Below are 20817 nucleotides of genomic sequence, written 5' to 3'. Positions count from 1 at the left end.
TTTTGTGCATTAGCAACAAAAACGTAATTTGTGCCTGAGAGGGTTAAAGGGGATGAATAAGGTATCAAACCACATCATTACTTGATCGTGATCGGACCATAAATGACAATATGTAAACATTACTGTTTTTCCAGTTTCCTCTTTTAGGATTTCTGGTGATTTTTATCCAGCCTGTACAGGGTCCTGGGTATTTTCCTGCATAGTGCTCTTAGTTTCATTTGGCAATCTGCAGGGATTGCTGTGTTGATTTGAGTTTGAAGCTATGAGGTTTTAAAGTGTGCATGGTACCCTTGTAGATCTTATATTGCATAAATAACCCCTGGACACACTCGGTTATTGCCAAAGACTAAACGTGTTATCAGTATTTTGAAAAAGATTTTTACAGAGAGAGACTTAAGTCTTTGGGCTGTTGAAAATGTCTTGGAAAATATTTTTTTAAAGAGTGGAAATCTTTAACAGTCTTTGAACATGAAGTGCTTAATAAGGGAGTAGGACCACCCTTTGGAGTAGTTTAAGTCCCTCATGGAGGGTTGCCTTACATGTTCTCGACTGTAAGTAATTGGATGTTTACCGCTTACTGAAGAAGGAAAGCTTTGAGGGATGAAGGAGGTTGAAATCCACTTTGCACTCTGCTCTCCAGGATGTCCCATAAAAGCTCAGTGATGTTCACATCTGCTGAGTGAAGAAGTGATGGAAGCCATTTGACTTTAACCTGATGATCATGGTCTCACTGTTGAATGTCTCTCAGTGTCTACAGAGACAATATCATCTTGTAATATAGGAGTATGACAAGAAAGCAGTGTAAGCATCATGGGGTGCACCTGTCCTTAGAATGACCTCATATTCCTTAGCCTTTATATAACCAGACAGAGAGATAACATCAGACATAATGACTCATGTGAGATTGAAGGCCATTGAAGGCATCGTTTTGCTTTATCCAAAACTTCTTACCATTATCATACGTCTGTGTACCAACACTCAGATGCCCAATTTTCCTACTGACAATTCATACAAGTGCCTCTGTTGTAAATATATACTTTATATAATGCATTACATATAGCCTTTGTTTTGTTTGTTTTTTGTTTTTTGTGTATCTTTTGCTTGAGGTTTTAAATGAGAGAAATGCTCCAGATAAAATCGTTGAAATGTTAGTAGTTGGACCCATATTAGAGAAAATGGTTTTAAAAATACACAGTAGCGACCTCTTCTTGAAAAAAAAAATTATAAATTGAGTATCAAAGTGTCAAATTGTGTGTGTAATTGTCTCAAAAAGCAAAACTCCATTATCTGCTGCCCATCAAAAGGCCCATTAAACTCAATAAACACTCATATTACATATTTAGAAAATCTCCACTGATTCTTTTTCTTTTCTTAGGATGCATATAAACTACACCCCCCCCCCTCCCCGACTCACCATGCCTGACAGCCTGACTATGGGCAGAGCTGTGATATTCCATAACTATTCAGTTCATGTGTTTTGACTTTTTAGCTCTGAGTGGGAGCTGGAGTAAATGAATCACACTGTTTCCATTCTTCAGTCTATCAGTCTGCTGATGGAATCCATTCACTAGTGAAGCTAATAGCAGCTGTACACCTCCCCCTCCACATGCACACACACACCTAACACCCACAACATTCATCCCTGAAGGACAGTCATTGCCAGTTCATCCCACCCACGCCTTCCCGTCATACCTACAAGGTTAATATGTATGGGAGATGCATTGAAAAGGTCATAACTGGAGCGCTTTACCGATCTGTATCATAGGGTCTGCACATAAAAAAACAAAAAACAAGGACAGTTTGCTTTATTCTCTGTCTGGGGGCTATATTACTACATATGGCAGAAGTAATGTTTGTGATGTACTACAAGTCCATCTTTGAATAGGCTCTGATGCATATCTACGCCTCAAAAGTTCGACTTCAAGCCTAGTTATTAGTAGCTAGAGAATACTATACTGCCCAAAAGAAAACAAATCTTAATTTTACAGCAGAACAAGGATAGTTTAGGAAAAAAAATGGAAAAGAATTTACAGGGACAGAATTGGTCTGGCTAATGTACACTACATCCTTTCAATTTTTTCCTTATCATTGTTAAGCTGCACTCTCCCTGAAAAATAGAGAAATAAAGTAAATAATTATCCCAAGTAGCCCTATAGACTTTTTAACAAGCATTCTTTCCAGGGAAAGGACCCAAACAAAATATAATTTAGTACATATATCTGTTGTTATTTTACCATGCTAGACTTTCCAAACTGATGGTCTGCTGGGATGGGATCTGTCTCCTTATATTATACAGCTTTTTGGGGTTTCTGGGTTTGGATTCTTTTATGCTTCCAACGAAGTAGCTTACAGCTTGCTTGGGCAAAATTAAAGGTCTACAGTTGATGTATACTGGAACCTAACAAGCATAGTTATCCTAATTAACCTTCTTGGAAAGTGTAAATGTGGTTATACGGATATTCTCATTCCTTAAAATATTAAACTAATTATTAGTGTGAGAAGAACTAGAACTGGATAAGAAAACACACGTAGTCAGATAGGTGTCCCTGCTGAAAAGGAACACACTCTACAGTCAGGGTGGTCTAGTTAAGGACATGCAGTATTGTACAAAATCATGAGCCAAGCCTTTCTTTATAGTTTATTCCTAGGAGCCACATTTTTAAAGTGGTCTTGTATAGTAGTTTTCCAGGCTTTCTGAAGGCCTTTTAAAGCTTTTCTTCAGATTTTTCAAAAGTTTTCAGTCTAGTCCTTGTACCTGATCATTTTCAGAGAATTTTGTTTGTTTTGTAAGCCACTTACTACCTATGAATCATTCAAGTATAACAAACACCTAATGCAAGGTATACACCAGTGCTGTATCAACACATAACAGACAACTTAGCAAATAACGTTTTAAATTGTATCTTTAGAGATATAGTTACTAGCAGTCTGTCTCAAAAACACATAATTTTTTCCCATTTCTGTATGAAATGAAATGCCAAAAATAGCACAGTTTGACAGACATAAAATAACATTGGTGCATCAACAAGATGATTCCTAAAGAGGTATTAACCAAAGACTTGCTATATCATTGCATGATGAGCAATTATATCCCTAAAAATATATACATTTTGGAGGAAACTGGACAAGTGGAGGAGAAAAAACGTGGAGGCTTAAAAAACTTCATGTTTTGATTTACACATCTTTCATAGCAACAGAAAAGTGGTTAGCTAGCCACTTCTGCCACACATGTGACATGCTACTCTTGTTAGGATAACTCATGACATTTTACATTGTAGAATGTTAGCTTAGTTGCTACTGGAATTTTCCACTCCATGACTTGTGACAGTTATACTTCCTTCAAAGTTAGCAGCTTTTTCTCCACTCATTGCTAAGTTGCATGAATCTCAGAACATTCCGATTTTACAGCAGTGTCGCTCACAGCGTTAACATGATTTCAACCTTGGCAAAATCTGGGCAAACATGGACCTACTTGGAAATAGTAGCGAGTAACCCAAGCAAGGTCAGCCAGAAAAGACCACTGGAAGCATAACACTGGCTAGATCACATCAGAACAAGTTGCCTAATTATTGCACAGTTTATCAAAAAAAAAAAAGGGTTTAACTCATTCTTTATGTTATTGAAACTTCAAACACAAGCCATGTGTTGTTACAAAATGTTTTAGTATCAGTGTTGTAGACTTGTAGTCAAGACCGCCTAAACTAAGACAAAGACAATACCAAGACCAGAGGGTATTGAGACCAAGACAAGACCAAGACAAAGTCGAGACGAGACCGAGACAAAAAAAGTCTTTAAACTGCAGCCAGATGCTGCTTCGTTTACGGGTGTCAGGCATATTTATGTGTTTTTGCAATGCACTTGCACAGACCTCCTCACCGCTGTCTACTGTCTCACTCACTTACTGAGAGGACAGTCAGTAAGCGAGTCGTGTCTCTCACCCTCTGTTTTTCACATAATGATATTATCCTATATCCTTGCATGTGATTGGCCACAATATGGAGGGATTGGAGCATAGCTGAGCCACTGTGTGAGAGCTGTGCAGCGAAACAAAATCAAGTGAGGAGCCAGCTTTCGCTCAATGGGAGTCGACTCTTCTGATTCACTACAAAGCACTCTCTAAGCATGGCTCTTAGAGCTGATGCTTTTGCGCATGACACATTATCGAACGTTACGTTGTACGTCATGGATACTGTTGACTCCAAATCTCCAAATCTCTGTCGATTTGAGACAGCAAGACCGAGACAGTGAGACCAAGACAAGACCGAGGGATCCAAGACCAAAGTCAAGACAAGACCAAGACCACGTAAAAGTGGTCTCAGGACCGGTCTTGGTCTCGAGACATCCAACTCTACAGTGTTGCCTTCACAGACGTACTTGTTACCTTCTGACTTTATCTTGGGTATGCAGTGATGTAAGTCTCAAGGCTAAGCTATCGTCTGCGGTATATCAGTGCATGAAAGGCAGAAACATTTCAGTATATGTTGAAAGCACACACGTTGAAGTAACCACACCTTGTCAACACTTTGTGACAGGAATCCACTTTACTAGTTACTTAGCGTTTATACTGTGTGTGTGTGTGTGTGTGTGTGTGTGTGCTTGTGTGTGTTTCAGATCTCGTGAGTGCCGTTTCTGAGAAATATGGTATAACTTTTCTAGCAGGGAAGGCAAGGCAGTTTAATGGTGTGTCCCTTTTCTCGACAGGGTGCAATGGTGCTCAAACACCTTCATTGATAGTGTTTAAATTGTGGATCAGGAGACTTTTCACAACACAATATTGTGCAGCCTTCAATAAATGCAAGAGTCCTTGACAAATTACACAAGCTATAATTCTGAAAAATGATCCCCGTTAAAATAAGGACCTGTGTTCTCTTCATACTCTGAATGTGCCACAAGGTTCAGTCTTTCCACATGGTGAAATTTGAATCTCTACTCTCTTGGCTGCTGAACCTTTGCAGTTCTTCGTTGCCGGGCTCCAAATTGTCTCTCTGTCCTTTCTCTTCCTTACTGTTTGATTTAGTCGACTATGAAAAGCTCTTGCCTCCTTTGCTCTCAACCTCCTGTGTGTCTGAAGCAGGTGAACACCCACATACTCACACCACCACAGAACCCGGCCCCTGACTGGTTTTAAATCCATGACAAGGAGCCCGCACTCTGAATATCAAAAGACCCGCATCTGAGAGCATGTAGGCATGACTCACACCTGGCTCTGTCTTACTCCCAGCAGACTACCTGAGCGTCCATCTCGCTAGTTGTTGCAGGGGTTTCTTGAAGAGGCTGATCAGCTGCTGCCGCGTTTGAAAGTGTGGATAGAACTTGAATGTATTTGTCACCCGGCTATGTGAACATTGAAAATCCCAGCAGTGTGCTGGGATTTTAACACGCCCATTTGTCCCACCCGCTTCCTGCTTCCATGCCGCGGGTCATTTTCAGGCGGGAAAAAGCGCCTGTGCTCTCTTCAGCACTATGTCAAACCATACAAGGCACATAAGAAGGGTAGAGTAGCTGTGACAGCTACAAAGTGGCTGAGGGAACTGTGTACTTTAGTTGGTCTGCTTCAAATAAAAGAGCCACTAACAGCAACAAATCACAGCTCTGCAACACAGCAACTTCCCCCCGTGATAGAAACCTTTTTCATTAGTGTTCCCTTTTTTACATGTCTCGCTCTCTGCTAGATACAGTGTACAGAGCTTGTTACACTATGCATTCAGCACAGAAGTTTTCCTTGAGTTTGGCAACTTGAAATAGCATGTTGTGTCTACCGCTGTGCATGTATGACTGGTGTGTGAATACTAATGTGCATCACTGGCCTGTCAGAGTCGCAGGCCTATTTGTATGGATGCTAGGCTATACCTTGGTTGAGGTGTGCACAGGACTGGTGCAGTAGCCTGTCTTGTGCAGCAGGCCAGGATGACATGTGAATCGCAGCAGCCGAGAAAGCCCTGTTTAAGTGGAGGCAGTAGGGAGAAGCAGGCAAGAGCCAGGAGGCAAACAGACAAACAGATGGACAGGCTGATGCCAAGCAGGCAGTGGAGCAAATAGATTGTGCAGCATGGTGAACAGACTCAGCCTACCAAAGAACAACCAACAGACACAAGACCGTGCCACCCTTGTCAGCTGCTTGTGCTTCTCTATAATTCATAGAGATAGGATAGATATGTGGTAAATAGGACTCTCATCTTCCTCCTTCTTCTCATCTGCCCCTGTCACATCCCTCATTTGATATGTGTTATGTAGGAGGAGGAGATGTCAGTCTTGCAAGATGGGAAATGAACAAACCTGTATGTGGGAGAAGTGAAGTGAGAGGAATAAATGCAGGAAAGAGATGAGCGCTGCAGGTGGAATTGGACTGCGGGACACTGGGGACTCCAGCCCAGCAACAATACACAAATGCACAGTACACAAACAGAAAAACAAAGCCCTTACTCAGTTTCAAAACACACCCTTTTTGGCTTTAGGATTTGAAGCTGTTTTGCAACAAAAAAACCCAAAAACATTTAAGGTCAATGAAAAATGATAGCAAAGGAATAACGATTTGTCAAATGACAGGACTTGTTTGAAGATTAGTCCTTTTGTTAAAAAAAAGAAAGAGTCTGGACATACTTCCACACTGTGGGAGTCTGGAGAGCAGAACTTCTCCTACCTTTATGTTTTAGAAACTCATGGAAACTCAAGTATTTAGCCTGTATTTCCCTGAGGGTTTGGGCACATGCTCACTGGAGCAATAACCTTTGCTTTAATGCAGGAGAAGATTGTAAGTTTTCCTTAGAGACTTTGCTCTAAAATGTGAGGTGTTCAGATTTGCTCAGTCTGTTTTTTCCCCTTCTCTCTCTATGGAAAACATCTAGCACTGTGCAAGTCAAACAGAAAACCACCTTAAAGAGCTGACACAGCCCTGTCAGATCTGTCGGGCTGCGTACCAACACAGACTAATGCTTTGGTGTGTGTATGTGTGTGTTTGTTGTCTGTCTACATAGGTAGAATGTAAGAAGGCCCAGCCCAAGGAGGTGATGTTCCCACCAGGTACACGGGGGCGAGCCAGGGGTCTGCCCTACACCATGGATGCCTTCATGCTGGGGATGGGCATGCTAAGTGAGTTATACTTGTGCAGATATCTAAACAGGACTCCATGAATATTTGGGCATATTTCCATGAGATCTTTTGGTGATAAACCAAAAGACTTGTTTCTGGTGTTTTTACCTCATTTTGCCAATCCCGTGATGGTCAATCAAGAAAAAGGCCGATGCATACAATTTTTACGGCAAAACTATGTTTTGTTTTATCCAGACCAAATGCCAGACGTGCACACCATTCAGTCACCAATTTCTATCTGCTTAAAAAATCAACTTATGCAAACTTTTGTCTAGATAGCCCCATTAGGTGGGCGCTGCCCCTAATTAGGCTGCTTCAAGGTGTGCCACCAGTGGCCACTGTGGTCTATTTCTGGTTGAGTGTGGTACAGCCAGCCCCTGGGCATATAGGAGCAGACCAGCACATTAGCAGGCTAAATGAAGAGGAAAATTGGTGTAATGTCGTATTAAGGATTCATCACTGTGCCCCCCTTAATGGGTAATGAAGGGGACACACATGTCAGAGAGAGATCTCATCTACAGGGACCTCAGCTGCTGGCCCACCCCTCTTCATTACCATCCAGCCTATGCCTGTGGCCCTTTTTATTTAACACTATTGCACTCTCTCCCTCCCTGCCTCCCCACTCACCCGCTATCCATCTATGTGTCTGTATGTCTGTCTGTAACCAAATGGATTTGCAATCACATTAAAGATTTATTTTTTCATTTTTTTTTTCAGAAGCAAAAGAGACATATCGCTGATTGTAAGAAACTCATTTTGCGCTGCACGTAGCCCCTCCCTCTCACAGCAGGTGCAGGTGCATTTGTGTCTCCCGCAGCTCTCAAAGCTGATATTCATATTTCGCTGTCGCTTGTTTTGCATTTTCTCAAAAACTGAACAATCACTGAGGCCCAAAGCTATTCTTACCAAAGAAGAGGGCAGTAAACTAATTATCTATGTTATCTATCTATCCATTTATCTATATACAGTTGCTTTAACTGTCATGGTTATTGCAGCCTTGACCTTTCCATGGGGGTGATTATACAGTTGTTTGTGGTAAAAGTGTTGATACGTTTGGCTGAGTGCTTCTGTCAACTCTATCTAAGTCGCTCCCAGTTCCATCTCATCTGTTAGAAGTATTTAACAAGCACAGTGAACTTTTCAGAACTTATTACAGACTAATGTGTCTGCGAAGAGGAGAGCACTCTTCCCCTCCATTGGGAGACGGCAGGCAGAAAGGCAGTGATGTGCTCATGTGAGAATATTAACAGCCAACTTGTTTGGAGACACTCTTATCTAAATGAAATTGGAACAAGGACAGCGAAACATTCCTTTATATAATTTGCATTTGGAAAAAGGGACCCTAGGCTCATTATTTAAGAAAGTGTAAGCTCCTTTTGTGCCAAATCTCATTAAAGCCATCCCTAGCTCCTTTGTTTACTGCCTCTAATCGAGGCATTTATCTTTATTGTGTTGCGCCGATGTATGTTTGCTGAAATTAATACACATTTGAGCCTGGGCGAGGTATGGATGTACCAGATGGATAATTGATTTTAAAGTGAATCAGAACTGTTGAGCCATAAAATAGGTACATTAGCATGCATATTAATAAGGCAAATAAGAGCACTAAGAGGCCGCCACAAGGCCAGACACAATGGCAGGCTTCATTTAGTGAAATAGTAGGAGAGACAGTGAGTTATCTCCTTCTTCCCCGTACTTTCTCCCCACCTACCACATTGTCTTGTCTGAAAATATTTGTGAGTTTGCACATACTAAGACTTTCATGAGATAGGAGATGAACTTAGTATGTATCTCAGGCTAGTGTCACTTTATATTTGGCTCTCTCCTTTGACACACTGTGCACACACATAACTGAAAACTCTTTGCTTAGTAAAAAACCCCAATTTTAATGCGGTACATCAGACAAGGAAAGTGGTCTTGCTGTTTCAGAAAATGTCAAAATAAGGACGTATGAGAAGCTCGGGTATCTAAGCCAACAATTTTAGTTTGGCACTTATTCTGTTTGACAGTATCAAACACATAATATCCAATATTTTGCTGTCTGTGATAGGTTTTTCGTTGTATCGTATCACAGTTCTTTTCAGACCAAACAAACAATGAGAGGCTTTGTGAAAGCCGTCCATCTGTAACTTCCCGGTGATGACTTCTCATCAGCAGCTGATGAGCATTGTTTTTTTTTTTTTCTGGCGTAGCCTCTGTCCTGCTTCATCCATACCAGGTTAAGGTTCCCCTCACCGCCTCTCAGCGTTGCATTTCTTTTTGTCTGCTAGAAAAGGGGAGAGGGTCTGAGAGAGGCATTTTCCCATTGGGTTGGGAATAAATTGAACTTTTTCATGGACAGCAAACACTGATTAGATATTTATGACCAAGGTCAACCTTTCTGATTCCAGCTGGCAAAGGCTCTGAGGCATACAGAACAGAGCATCACACACGTTCTCCCTCCCTCACTCACACACACGCACACATAGCTTGCCCACACTCAGACGCATGCATGCAAAATATGTTTGACGCCTTGCAAGCACATACATACAAGTGCATGTATACATATATATATAAAAACATATATGTATATGGTATATGGATTGTGCACACATACTTTCTAATAATGTTTTACGTAGTTGTATTTAATGTAATACCAATTATCCAGCACTCTCTAGAGAAATGCAGTTTCTAAATTACGGTCTTGACATTTGAATGGTATTGTGACTGCAGCCACTTTATCGGGGTAGTACACAGCTAACGAGAGCTGAGGACACACGTGCCTGAAAGAGGTTTCAGAGGTCAGTTACTGAGGTGTAGCTTACACACAACAAAGAAAGAGTTATCAAGGCTGATTCATTCTTAGCCTTAAGGACGTCATCGTGCTAGGTAATTTAGTCCAGACTTATGGTTGTAGATGATAATAGCTTGAGGAACACAGATAAAGACTTAGACATATACTATAATTAGGGGGTTAATTATGTTTATATTACCTTTGATGGTGCTCAAGCTCTCAGTCGTCCCCCCTCCCCACGCACTCATCTCAAATTTTCTTATGTCTGTATACCGCTTCCTAGCTGCCTGCTCCCTCACACCCCGTTTCTCAATATGTTGCCCACAGCTGCTTCTGTCTGAAAACTGTCCAGCTAATTAACTGGTGGGTCTGTGGTAGTAATAAGAATCATGACAGCAGATGAACAATACATCTGCTACTCTTAAATTTTTCTAATGACACTGGGTCCACTTTGGGCCTCATTGCAACTCGCCATTCACCCAGGGACTGTACAGCTTTTAACCAAGTCTCTACCCCCACAGAAACCACTGACTTTGATTTATGCATGACAGTTTTAAAATATTCCATTTGTATCAAGATTATAATTCCCTAGCTAAGCTTTAGGTAATGCTTCAATTGTATAAAAATGATTCTTGATAATTCCAGTTTTGATGTATTGCAGATACATCATGCAAATGTATGATCATCAATCAGTAAATCAATATTAATACAACTTTTCAGATAAATGCTTCAGATAACAAGTAATCGAATAACAATAAATTCAAGTTCTGTTTTAATTTTGTTGTAAAACTTTTTTAAACTAGCAAAATAAATGAATAATTTTACTACCTTGTAGGTACAAATGTGCAGCTGCCTCTTGTGTGACCATATCATTTTGACAAACTACTGTACATTAGCTATATTACTAACATGAACCTTTCTGTTACTGTGAAGAGATATAGAACATAAACAGACACCGACGTTTCAAGGAGCCTGCTATAAAGTGTTATTACACTGAGCTATAAAAGTGCCAGATAACTTAAGGTTAAATAAAGAGTGAAAATAAATTAGATAGTTAAGAACCAAGAGCAGCTGTATTTGTGTGGGAGCATATCAGTGCTTTGGTTTCCAACCATTTGCTGAATTTGGGACCAGCTCTTAATACCCAGCACAAATAAAGAGCTAAACTAAAAATGTATGAAGCTTTAAAAAAAAATTCAATACTAACTGCTTTGAGTACCTTAAACGTGTTAAATATTTTTTGTACAATTGTGTCATTGTCCATCTTCAGTCACCAAGTCTGCTCCCCTAAAACATTTTTGTTTTTTACAATCAGGGCCTCAGTCGTATCGTTGTAGCCATTATTTTTGCTGGCTATAAAAACATTTTACAGACCAAATTAATCAGTGAGATCTCAAACTATGGCAGAATTCCTGAAAAATAGTCCTGTTAAATTTATGCCACCTCTAATTGGGCTTAGAGCACAAACACACATGGCAAGCCACCAGACTTAGTGTACGAAGTATTTTTCTAAACAATAATAGAAGTTTTTTCAGACATGTATTTAATGAGGGGTTCCTTTCATTTTAAAACTGTAACATAATAGTTTATTTGTCAAAATAAAAACAATTAGAATAAGATCCTGAAGGCCATCCTGTGTGAATATATTTTCGAATATATAGTTAGGTCTAGTCTAGTATTTGGACAATAAGACTTGTTTTTAAATTTTGCCTGTCTACATGACCGCATTGTATTGAAAATTAAGCAATCAAGGTATAATTGAGTATTGAATTTCGGATTTAATTAAAGGGGTTTAAAAAAAATAATAAACACATTTTTTACACATCCCCTCTCTTTTCAAATGCTCAAAAGTAATATCACATAAGCTGTTTTCCTTTATCTTATGACAAATTAGGGGATAAAAGTTTGAAAGTTTAAGTGTAGAATTTGCATTTGGTAGTTGTTCCTGAGAACTCTTAAAATGCAGATCAGACAGGTGTCATTGGATGTGAAAAGACCATCATTAGGCTGAAAAATAAAACAGACTTATCAATGAGATAGAAGAATTTTAAACCGAGGTTTAACTTGGATGATGTGATGAGAAAAGCATGGAAAATGAAAGGAAGGGCTAATTATCCATGTGTAACAAATTATCTGTAAAATATAGTGGAGACAATGTTAAGGCACGTACAGCTGCTAGTAGAACCAGATCATCAGTTTTTATTGATGGAGTGCTGATAGCAGTACCAGGATGAAATCTGTTGTGTACAGATGTTTATTTTTTGTCAGACTCTAAGCCTGTAGTACTAATAGAATGGCACTTCACAATACAAATGGCACTCTTTTCATTCTTCATGCTACAGTCACAACAGGGAAAACTGTGGCCAAGACCATGGCACAACCCAAATTATTGTCACTGTGTGAAGCTAACTTGCAGTCAATAGGACTTTATAATGGTTGCTTGGAAGACGGGGATCAGGTCAGCAACCACTTGCACATCTTCAAAGTGACTTTGATGTGCCAAGATGGCATTAAAACAGCAAAAAGATGGAATAATTCTACCATCTGTCTGATATCAGTTGGTGAATAAATGGGGTTAAGTTAGCAATTACATGGAGTGTCTTTGTGGTAATACACTGTTTAACTGTAAATTTGTGAAAGTAGACGTTTCTAATCCCCCCCAAAGCCACATGTCCATTGATACTATGACTGCTCCCAGACTACCAAAAAGCAAACCAAAAACAGCGGCAAATAATGATTCAAGCATAAAAGAAAATCGCAAAGTAAGAATAATAAAGCATCCTCGACTGTACCAAAGTGTAAAACAGTTAAACATGGATTCTTAAAATCCATGTTTAAGACAGCCAGCTTATTAATCAACCAAAGACCCAGACAAAATTTGAAACCTCAACTTTCAGCCTTTTACACCAAACTGGAAAACACAAAGAACAGTTTTGTTTGTTGGTATCTCTTGGTTCTGAATTCTTCAACATTTTGTTTGAGTTAGTGCTCAGTAATTATAGTTTAACATTGATGTAGATGCTGATAATGACAGCCTCAACACTGGAATTAATCTACTATTAGACTCAATTGACTTCTCTCAAAATGTAAGTGAGCCCACACACCACTTTAACCGTACTGAACATGTTCTGACATCTTACATCTTACATAGAACCAGAACACTACTTATCAGCATTCGCTGAGAACCCTTTATTGTCTGATCACTTCTTAATAACTTTTAAATTTACAGATTACAGAGCAGTCTGGAATAAATGTCAATACAGTAGATGTCTTTCTGAAAGTGTTGTTACCGCATTCAAGGATGTAATTTCTCCACTGTTGTCTTCAATTGCATGCACAACACCAATGCAGAGGCTGATTATCTCATTAATTACATCCCCATTGTGTACAACCCTGGATATTGTGGCTCTGAAAAGAGAAACCCTCAAATCACTAGTGCTTGACTCACAAACACAAATCTTCATTTAGCCTGAGAAAAAGATTTTCTTGCTCTTTAAAAAGAAAACAACCTCAGGTCTCTTTTTAAAATTTTTATTCAGGGTTAACAAGGAGTCAGAGCTCTTTTAAGCCAAGCATTCCCGTAATCTTAACTAATGATTTCACAAATTTCTGTACAAATAAAATTGTCATCATCAGAGAAAAAACTAGTCATCCTCAAAACACAGACCATTATTATGGTTCGGTACTACTTAAACTCTACAATTGATCTCTCTGAGTTAACTTCAGTAATTGCTTCCAAACCATCAACATGTCTATTAAACCCTCATTCCTACTATTCCTACCATTAATTAGTGTTTCAATCTTAAATGTGAATAATATATCTCTGTTAATGGGCTGCCTACCACAGGCCTTTATGTTGGCAGTAACTAAACCATTAAATTTAAAAATCTGTCACTTGACCCAGCTAGATTAGCTAATTATAGACCAATCTTCAACCTTCCTTTTATCTCAAGCAATGGGTTTTTTTTTTTTTTGAAGAGTTTAGTCAGTATACAGAATTAATCACAGTAAAGAAACAGCAATCAACACTGTTGACCACAATATTTTATTAAAGAAATAAGAGCATGCTGTAGGTATCAAAGGCATTGTGCTGCAGTGCTTTGAATCATATCTATCTAATAGACTCCAGTTTATTCATGTAAATGAGGAGTCCTCTTCTCATGCTAAGGTTAATTATGGAGTAGGCTGCCACAAACGATTATTTTGATAGTTGACTAGTCACCGATTATTTTTGCGATTAGTCGACTAATCAGATCATGCATCCATTGGACGTAAAACGTACAGCTTATTGCACCAGCATGCATCTGCTCTTATATAACTATCATTAGCTTACAGCTTTAAGTGTTTCAGGTCTGTGCTAACTAAAAATAAAGACAAGATGATATTTTATTAAATTTTAATGAGATTTGCAGATTGTTTCGGTGGAGTTTAATAAACTCAGCCGTCTGCTACTTACTATCTAAAATATAACAGGACACCGGAGTATATTCTTGAGCATCTCACACTTCTGATAATCAGTTGTCTGCTTGACATTTATTCAACTGTGTAAAAACTATAACTTTAATCTCAGCCAAACTGATTTACTCAGGAACAAATAAAATACTGAAAAAAGCCAAACAATAACATTTTTAAGTTATCTAAGTGACTTATATATGTTTAACCTGAGTAGCGAAAGACGGCGGTGGGTTTGAAAACGATTTGCCGGGAGTCCGGGGTTCAAGGCTCACTAGAGCCGGTGAGAACACCGGACTCCCGGCAAATTAGACTCCCGACTAGCTATCGAGCTGGTGGGTAACAGACGTCTCCAAAAACATCGGAGTGCTTTTGAAAATATGTGGTGTCTTGATAAACTGAGCAGATATTTGAGGTTTACACAGCTACATTCTCGCCTAAATGTTAATTTAAATGTTTATTTTGTGACCCAGAAAGTATAATAAGAGTAAAATTAAAACTAACTAGCTGCCGCCATTGTTAGAAACCGAGCAGGGCCGCGCTGAGCCGCGCTATGAATTCTGGGATAGGTTGGGCCACGAATTATACACCCGGACCCATCCTTCAAATCTGGGGAAATGAAGGCCACATTTGTCGGAGTCTTCGAATTTGGACAGTCTTCGTCGTGTCGCTGTAATGTAATTGGCCTACAAATGCGGGCACAGGAGGATGCGGTTCCTGAATTTGGACACAGCTACGATACCGGACACTGCTTCTTCTTCGGCGTTTAACGGCAGCTGGCATCCTTGTACATACAGTGCTGCCATCTTCTGTTTCAGTCCATTATTACACTCTTAAATCCTACTACTTATTCCTGCATCTTTTGTGATCTTACAAAGCTTCAAACGATGCGTCAACTATTAAATTAGTCGCCGACGATTTTCATAGTCGACGTAATCGTGACTAGTCGACTAACTGTGGTAGCCCTATTATGGAGTTCCACAAGGTTTCGTGCTGAAACCAATTCTGTTTACATTATGCATGCTTCCCTTAGCCAGTATGATTAGAAGGCATAGCATGCATTTTTCATTGCTATGCAGATGATACCCAGGTATCCATTAATCCAGATCACACACTACTGCTGGGGGCTTCCCATGATGCTTCTTCAATCACCTCTTTTCATTCTCTGTTTATACACCGCTGCATTTAATCATTAGTTATTATTGACTGAGTCAGTCACCTGACTTCAACCCAAAATTAAGCATACATTTCTCTTTGAGAAAGAAAAAACTCTAGCAGAAACTTTTAAGAAAAGGAAGCAATCTCAAACTCAGTTGCAGTAGAGGCCTAGCAAAGCATTTCAAATTTGGTGAGGTCTGTTGGGTTTCAGATCCAGATACTCCACATTCGCACATTTAGCAAGCTTTGGCAAATGTCTTTGTATCAAAAAACAGTTACTATTCCTATGCCCAGTTTGAAATAAATAACTGCTGCTGTGTTCTTGTCCATCTTTGTTTATTGTTATGTTTTCCATGGACACGCCTTCATAGATTCACTTTATCACTCCAGCCTAAGACATCACCAGTGACAGTTACTATATTCATCATATATGCATATTGTATGAAAAAGGTTGGGTGGGCATTGCTAACACTAAAATCTTAGAAGCATTATTTTTGTTTATAAATCCCTTAATGGCAACTTGCCTCATATATCACGCCCTTATTTAATTGATCCTGCAATCATTAGTTGAGCCCTTCAAGTGCCTTAAGTCTTCAGACATTTTTATTATATTTTAATTATACTTTCAAGATCCTTTGAAATGATGATACTCTGTGTTTTTGGTAGATTTAAATAGGGGTTGAATAAAAGTATTATAAATTAAGAAATTGCTTAAAAAATCCTTAATGAGTAATTCATTTTGTTAAACCTCTGCTTTATTTCCTGATTTCTTAATTTCCAATTCATTGTGTTCATGTACAATGGCAAAGTTGAGTCACTGTCAAAATTATGTCACTGTCTGTGCTGTTTTTAACCTCTATTGGTGTCACATGGTATGTAATTGATACAATATTTATATTTATCATCCCTTGTTAATCTGTTTTCTGTCTCTCAAAGGTTACCCTAATATTGTGGCAACGTATGGTCGCGGATACACTGGATTCGCGCCCAGCTACAGCTACCAGTTCCCTGGTAAGTTAATGCTTTCGTAAAATATTGGTGTTGCAGCCGATTTCTGTTTTGCTCTCTCAAGCAGCACAATCAGACACACTTGCACACGCATACACAAAAGATGGTCAGTGTACACGTCAGTCACCAAATAATCTCCAGGGTTATAAGTGTGCTTCGTGTCTGGATTCCTCAACGAAGTTTTGAAAGCTGACATATAGTGAAGTAAATTGCTTACTCCTTTTTATCCCATACTTGAACACCACCATGACCAAATGTCTAAAATGGGAGAAGTTCTTCGTCTTCAGTGGCCCAATGTATGCAAATTCGTCTGTGGAGAAGCGGAAAAATAAGCATCTCTTTTTGTTGGCAGATTTTTAAAATGTGGTCCTTATAATGGAAAATGAATGAAGTCATTTTCTGCATTAAAAGTGTTGACTCAGAGTGCCGGGCACTTTAATGGGACTCCAAATGGCAGGCGTGCAGTTTGGAGGTGAGCAGCTGTACCTGACTGCTGCAAGAAGGGCCAGTGGCTCTGTGGTGCTTCACTTAGACAGGCATCCTGTCAATTTCATGCTTTATTTAGGGACTTTACACATACTTTGTTTGCCATGCCAGACATCATTCCTTCCACTGATAAGACGGAATGAGAAATATCTGACAGCGGCTCAGATCTCTGTAATATCTTTGTGAAATAGATTCAGAAATGGTTAGACAGGAGGTCCAGCTGTGACCACCTGCAGATCAGATATATGCTAGTTTTATACTTGACCACAACACTGTTCCACAGAAGAAAAAGGAATAGCACCTACTTATTAGTGTGAGTGAATATAAAAAGTGAGGTACAAATGAGGTCTTTGTTAAGAGTGACTGATTAGACAAAAAATATTATTTAATTCATATAACTGAATGACTCCAACATTTAAAACAATTGCTTTTGTGTATCTTACATGAATCTTAAATACTACCCTTAAAACCATCCTAGCGTGTGTGTGCTAGGTCAACAAAATGAGAGAAATGGGACTGAACGGTAAAGGAATGATGACTATTTTTTCCTTGTAAATAACTCTAGTTAAACATAGATTTTTAAAATGTTTACTATTTACAACAAATTAGGGAATATCACCTTCCCCGAGGCAGAATGTAAGATCCTGTCCATGTTAAACTCAATTTAAAGAGTTTGATAAAGCTGTATGATTAAAACAACCTCCTCTGGGCTCGTTCAACTCTTGACAGGTAATTGGAAATTTTAATGTATGAATCAAGCGTCTTATCCAAATTAAATAACCTCAGGCCAAATATTGACTAGTGTCCTTCCTTACTAAGATGTGGAAAGCATCCTCAATTTAAGATCAAAGGCTTTTTTTCTCACTGTACACTGCCTTGCTGAAACACTCCTATAAATAAATGGTGCTGGGGCCTCGCAGTCTAGATCCAAGAGGCATAAATTGTGAGCAGCATTTCAAGGCTTTTTTTCTTTTTTTTTACCCTCAGTAAACCTCAGGGGTCCACTGTTAAGAGTTAAGAGAAGCAGTAAGGAAATTGTTCAATTGTCAAGAAAAAACAGTGATGAAACATTGATTAGTGAAGAAGCACTGAATTAAGTACAACAACTCAATAAGACAGAAACGGAAAAAAAGACAAATCAAAGCTGACAAGTCTGCAGCTGAAACAAGGTTCAAGTGTACAAAACATAACCTAAAATAGAGCTGAAATATACACAGCCTGAGATGGGGAACAGACAACACTCAGTGCAGTCTGTTCAACTCAAAGCAGACACCTGCACCGTGGCTGTTAAACAGTAACTGACACTCCCAATTAATTCCAACATTGATCACAAAGTGCATTCGATATTGATCACATGCACTATGCCTGTGTCTATATTTGTCAGCTGTGACGTGCTTACAGAATAGTTCCATCATAGCATGGGCATCATTACTCTTTAATGCACTTACAAGGATATGCATATTACTGTTACAGATTGCTGATATAAATCAAATTGTACTGTATATGTCAAACATGAGCATGTCTCAGAGCACTGCCCCAAAAGGGAAAATTCCAACCTCAAACTGTGGTATTTATTGTTTCTAAGTCCCATTAAGTTGCTGAGCTACAGATGCTTCCCTGGCACAGAAAAAAGTAATGATGTCTAGTTGAGATAAATTGTTATATTTAATGTCAACCATCCAGGTAGGGAAATCCCAAAAAGTTGATTGTGTTCGTCTGGACATAGTGTTTTCAACTCCAAAGGTTGAACAATTGACTGAAGAAGTCCCTTCGATGAGTGACAAAACTCAAAATGCTACGTCCAGATGAACAGAATCAACTTTTTGGAATGTTATATTTAATATGATAATGAATGTGTCACTTTGGGGATATCCCAGGAAAGCTCTCATGTATGCCACAACTACAGAGAGTGGCGTGATAAATTCATGGCACATCTGCAGACTACAAGATGGATTAATAGAGTTCCTGACAGACTAATGTGACTGTAAAAAGGGCAAAAAGGGAAAAAATTGCAGATCTTGCAGCATCAAAAATGCAAAAAGGCATTTGCAAATGTTTTATGAGGCATAAAATACATTTAGCCTGCAAACAATTCAGCTTGATGAGAAGCATCAAATGGAAACAGAAAATTTTTCGGTTATAAAAAAGAGCTAAAGGGTACCTATGGTTCATCAAACATCTGAGGGTTAAAAAAATTAGCTCCAAGTGTCATAATGCTGTTAAACTGATTTACATTCCTTTTATAGTGTGAAATCACAAATTCTGTCACACGTGTCAGATACACACTCAGCTCTGTGGAAGTCCCCAAAAATAAATCTTTGTTCTAAGCATGTTTGTCCCCTTTTTTTTTTTAGCTTTTACAAAAACATTTATACCAATAAAAGAAAGCGAGCAGCGTTTGGTAAATATGCTTTCTCTGATGTTTTTTTGTTGGTTTTACAACTATAACCATTTTTTTTTTCTGCAATCCTGTAATCACACACTGTTTACCTTGCGGCAGCATAATTTCAACATTATGATTGAACTTCACAATGAACTTAATTTCGGAGACAATGCTGTATACGGGGAGCATAGTGACAATCAAGAAGATAGCGATGTTTGCCTCAGAATTAAAAAGGGTAAGGAGGTGCAACAAAGTGGCCACATTCCAACTAAAAAAAACTGTGTTGTGGTTTTTCAGTTTATAAAAGAATTTCTGTATGGTAGTGAATGCAACTACTCAATTGCTTATTATGTTGAAGCATTATATTCTCCAGCTTGTCTGTTGGATGGGTCAGTCTGATGATGACAATGAAGACTTGGGATATTGATCATTGTCTGATTCCACTGTGAAAAAAAAAATTAACTTTCATATTGTGGGCTTTTATGATGTCAAATTGATGTCAGACTGTCATATCAGCATAAGAATATGATGTTACCACTTCCTGTTTGGATGTAAACTTGCCTACTTTAAGATGACGAGTCTGAGTGAGATGGCTGTGTTAGATATTTATCCTGAGCTTAAGGTCTGTTTTCAGCTTCACAGAGGTGGCTGCCTTTTTACCTGACTGGGTCCACGCTGTGCAAGTTACAGCAGTGCAAAGTGTGCATTGAATTTTCTCTCGAATTTACATGCTTGCAGTTTGATTTTAAAAAATTCATAAATGTTTTTAATTTTCTGCCAATCCATTTTTTACATTGCTGGAATTATAGTAGTAATATATTGACTCAAGTCAATAAAGGATCAGATAATAACATTAACAATTTTCTGCAGTATTACTCTCTTGTCTTGTAGTGTAGTGTGGAATTTTGCAATCTCTGATAATGTCTCTGATTATGGTAGGCAATGGTCAGCTGAGCTATTTTCAGTTCAATTCAGTTTTATTTATATAGCGCCAGATCACAACAACAGTCGCCTCAAGGCACTCTATATTGTAAGGCAAAGGCGCCACAATTTTGTGCAGTTGTAGGTGACTACACACAGAAACTAAGAAATTAAAGCAGAAAACAAGGGTTACTGAAAAAAGCTGATAACTACATCACAATTAGCAGACATGTGACCACCTGTCAAGCTCCGGTCAATGGGAAAAAATGACTGGTTACAAGTGGTTACTGGAGCTCACTGGGAAAGTAATGGCTAAAGCCACAGGAGTCCTAGATTACTCCCATTCTTCTGTCTATCCTTCAACCAGAGAAAACGGTCGTAGATTTAAATGAACCACTGTTGAGCTGTAGTGAAACTGCAGAAAGTGCGACAGATATCAGAAATGCAGACTGTTTGCTTTCACAGTAAAACTTGAACCTCTTAAAACATGTTGGCTGCAACTTTGAGACAAAACTTGTATTAAGCCTGCTTTAAATGTATTAAAGCA

At 38.8% G+C, this 20817-nt stretch overlaps 1 protein-coding gene across 1 annotated transcript in view; it reads left to right on the top strand.

Annotated features, from left to right (window-relative positions):
• msi2b (musashi RNA-binding protein 2b) overlaps positions 1 to 20817 on the top strand; it is a 266419-nt gene that overhangs the window by 200650 nt on the left and 44952 nt on the right. The window contains 2 exon segments of the mRNA XM_040014591.1: positions 6975 to 7089; positions 16409 to 16483. Coding sequence (XP_039870525.1) covers positions 6975 to 7089; positions 16409 to 16483 — 190 coding nt within the window.

Source organism: Simochromis diagramma, unplaced genomic scaffold (assembly GCF_900408965.1).
Source record: "Simochromis diagramma unplaced genomic scaffold, fSimDia1.1 OVJJ01000676.1, whole genome shotgun sequence".
Classification (NCBI taxonomy): Eukaryota; Metazoa; Chordata; class Actinopteri; order Cichliformes; family Cichlidae; genus Simochromis; species Simochromis diagramma.
This window is presented reverse-complemented; position numbering and strand designations above follow the sequence as displayed.